At 36.4% G+C, this 2,120-nt stretch overlaps 1 protein-coding gene across 1 annotated transcript; it reads left to right on the top strand.

Moving 5' to 3' along the window:
- Positions 1-214: 214 nt before the first annotated feature.
- LOC142527945 (transcription factor MYB61-like) lies at positions 215-1,894 on the top strand. The gene is made up of 3 exons (XM_075632946.1): positions 215-430; positions 528-657; positions 737-1,894. The coding sequence occupies exons 1-3, from the start codon at positions 298-300 to the stop codon at positions 1,674-1,676; spliced, it is 1,203 nt and encodes a 400-aa protein (XP_075489061.1). The 5' UTR covers positions 215-297; the 3' UTR covers positions 1,677-1,894.
- Positions 1,895-2,120: the final 226 nt, after the last annotated feature.

Genomic DNA, 2,120 nt, shown 5'->3' with positions numbered 1-2,120 from the left:
TAATATCCGTCTTCCATGCCCCACAACTGCTGTCAAGCTCAATATACAATTTTCTTAAAACCCTTTTGAAAGACATTTTCAAGTCGTTTTTTACAATTTCTTGACATTTATAATTTAAAAATAAAATCCCATTTCATGATTAAAATTAATTATAATCTTTTTGACAGTGACTTTCTTTTTAAATCTCCTTCCTATTGCAGTCTCATTTTCAGAACTAAGTCTTCTCTCTCTTTCGTATTTCTTCATCTTTTCCCTTTGGCAACTTCTGGTGTGCGCTTTCCTGTACTAGTTACATACATGGGCAGGCATTCTTGTTGCTACAAGCAGAAGCTAAGAAAAGGGCTATGGTCACCAGAGGAAGATGAAAAACTTGTAAAACACATAACTAAACATGGTCATGGCTGCTGGAGCTCAGTTCCAAAGCTAGCAGGTGAATACAAATCTCCAATTTTTCGAATTCGGACTGGTTTTTTTTTTGGGTTTTTTTTCTTGGTCATTTCATGCATTTTTGGTGGCGAATCTTGAAGGGCTTCAAAGGTGTGGGAAGAGTTGCAGATTGAGGTGGATTAATTATTTAAGGCCTGATTTGAAAAGAGGGACATTTTCACTTGACGAAGAGAATTTGATCATCGACCTGCATTCAGTTCTTGGAAACAGGTGCATTTACTGAAAGTAATTTACCGCTCCGTTACACAATGTTTATACTAACATTTTGACATATTTACTATTACAATAGATGGTCCCAAATCGCAGTGCAGTTGCCTGGAAGAACAGATAATGAAATCAAGAACCTGTGGAATTCATCCATCAAGAAAAAACTAAGGCAAAAGGGCATTGATCCCATTACACATAAGCCTCTCGCGGAAGCCGAGGATCAAGAAAAGGCATCACCAAACGGCAAAAACAATGAGAGAACGTCGGAAGGATCGAGTGAAGTTAGTTTTTTCGAGTCCGAAAACTCGAAAAATCAAGTTTTCGCGGCAGAGAAACCGACACAAGAATTCTTTCTTAACAGGTTTGTTTCCAGCCACGAAAATAGCCCACTCAAGACATCTGATCTGTCTGGATTCCTCTCCTTTAATCAGCAGATCAATCACGTGCCAAGAACCGGGCTCTCGACGAATCCCAATACAATGCTTTTCTCCTATTTAAGCAGTAAATCTTCAGAAATTATTTCTGATCAATTCAACTCTAACATATCCAGCGTTCGACCTTGCATTTTAAGCTCAATCATCTCCACCTCAACCCGAACAAAACCGTACCCGAATTTCGGCCCCGAAAATCCCATTAACCCATCATATGACAGTGTCAAGTTTCAGAATTTAAGCAGCATATACTCTGATCTTCAAACAGATTTCGGCTGCTTGGAAAATAATTCCTTTTCTTGGGGAGTTACAGATTGTGCAAAATCAGAGAAAGAAGACAAAATCCAGGAAGATATCAAGTGGGCAGAGTATCTGCAAACTCCATTTATACTGGGAAACAACTTAATCCACGATCAAACTTCTCAAAACTTAGACATGGAATCGAAATCACAAGCACTTTTTGCAACAGACGGTTCCTACAGTAATGGAAATTGGAATTCAAACCAGCTACTACATCAGCCATTGTTACAAGGTTCACAATTATATAGAAACCAATTTCAGAGACTTCCTGCCACCTTTGGATTTTCTTGAAGCATCCCAGTTCTCCAAAAGCTGTTGATTTGATTTGAAATAGGTGTCCTGTGCTACACAGTTTTTATTTATTATTTCTTCTTAACCTGTAAATATGGGTTGGATTGTAAACAGAATTTCGCAGCTTCTTCTTACCACATTTTTCCGATTAAAACTTCATCCTGTTTCATCAATTGTTTTCAACTTGTAAAGAATTTCCAGTCTCGTTTCAATTTTCATTGTTTTTCATTCTTTCCTGCTGTTTCTATTTTTAGTATTTATGAAGTGGACTTATTACAATTTATTCTTTTCTTTTTTCTCTCCGTAGACCAAGCGTAGAATTCAAAAAATATCATTCACCTCAATAAAGTACGATGAAATTGGAAATAATGAAAATGAAATATATTTTTTCTACAGCTTATATCACGAAAATGTTTTTTTTTTCTTTTTCTTTAAGAAATAAAT

This window comes from Primulina tabacum, chromosome 15, assembly GCF_025594145.1.
Source record: "Primulina tabacum isolate GXHZ01 chromosome 15, ASM2559414v2, whole genome shotgun sequence".
NCBI lineage: Eukaryota > Viridiplantae > Streptophyta > Magnoliopsida > Lamiales > Gesneriaceae > Primulina > Primulina tabacum.
Note: the sequence above shows the minus strand (reverse complement) of the source record. Positions and strands in the feature narration are given on the sequence as shown.

Excerpts from the sequence above, each read along its gene's own strand:
- LOC142527945 (XM_075632946.1), top strand. The coding sequence starts at position 298 with ATGGGCAGGCATTCTTGTTGCTACAAGCAGAAGCTAAGAAAAGGGCTA. Across the intron at positions 431-527 it reads CTCAGTTCCAAAGCTAGCAG|GGCTTCAAAGGTGTGGGAAG; the intron begins GTGAATACAAAT and ends CGAATCTTGAAG. Across the intron at positions 658-736 it reads CATTCAGTTCTTGGAAACAG|ATGGTCCCAAATCGCAGTGC; the intron begins GTGCATTTACTG and ends CTATTACAATAG.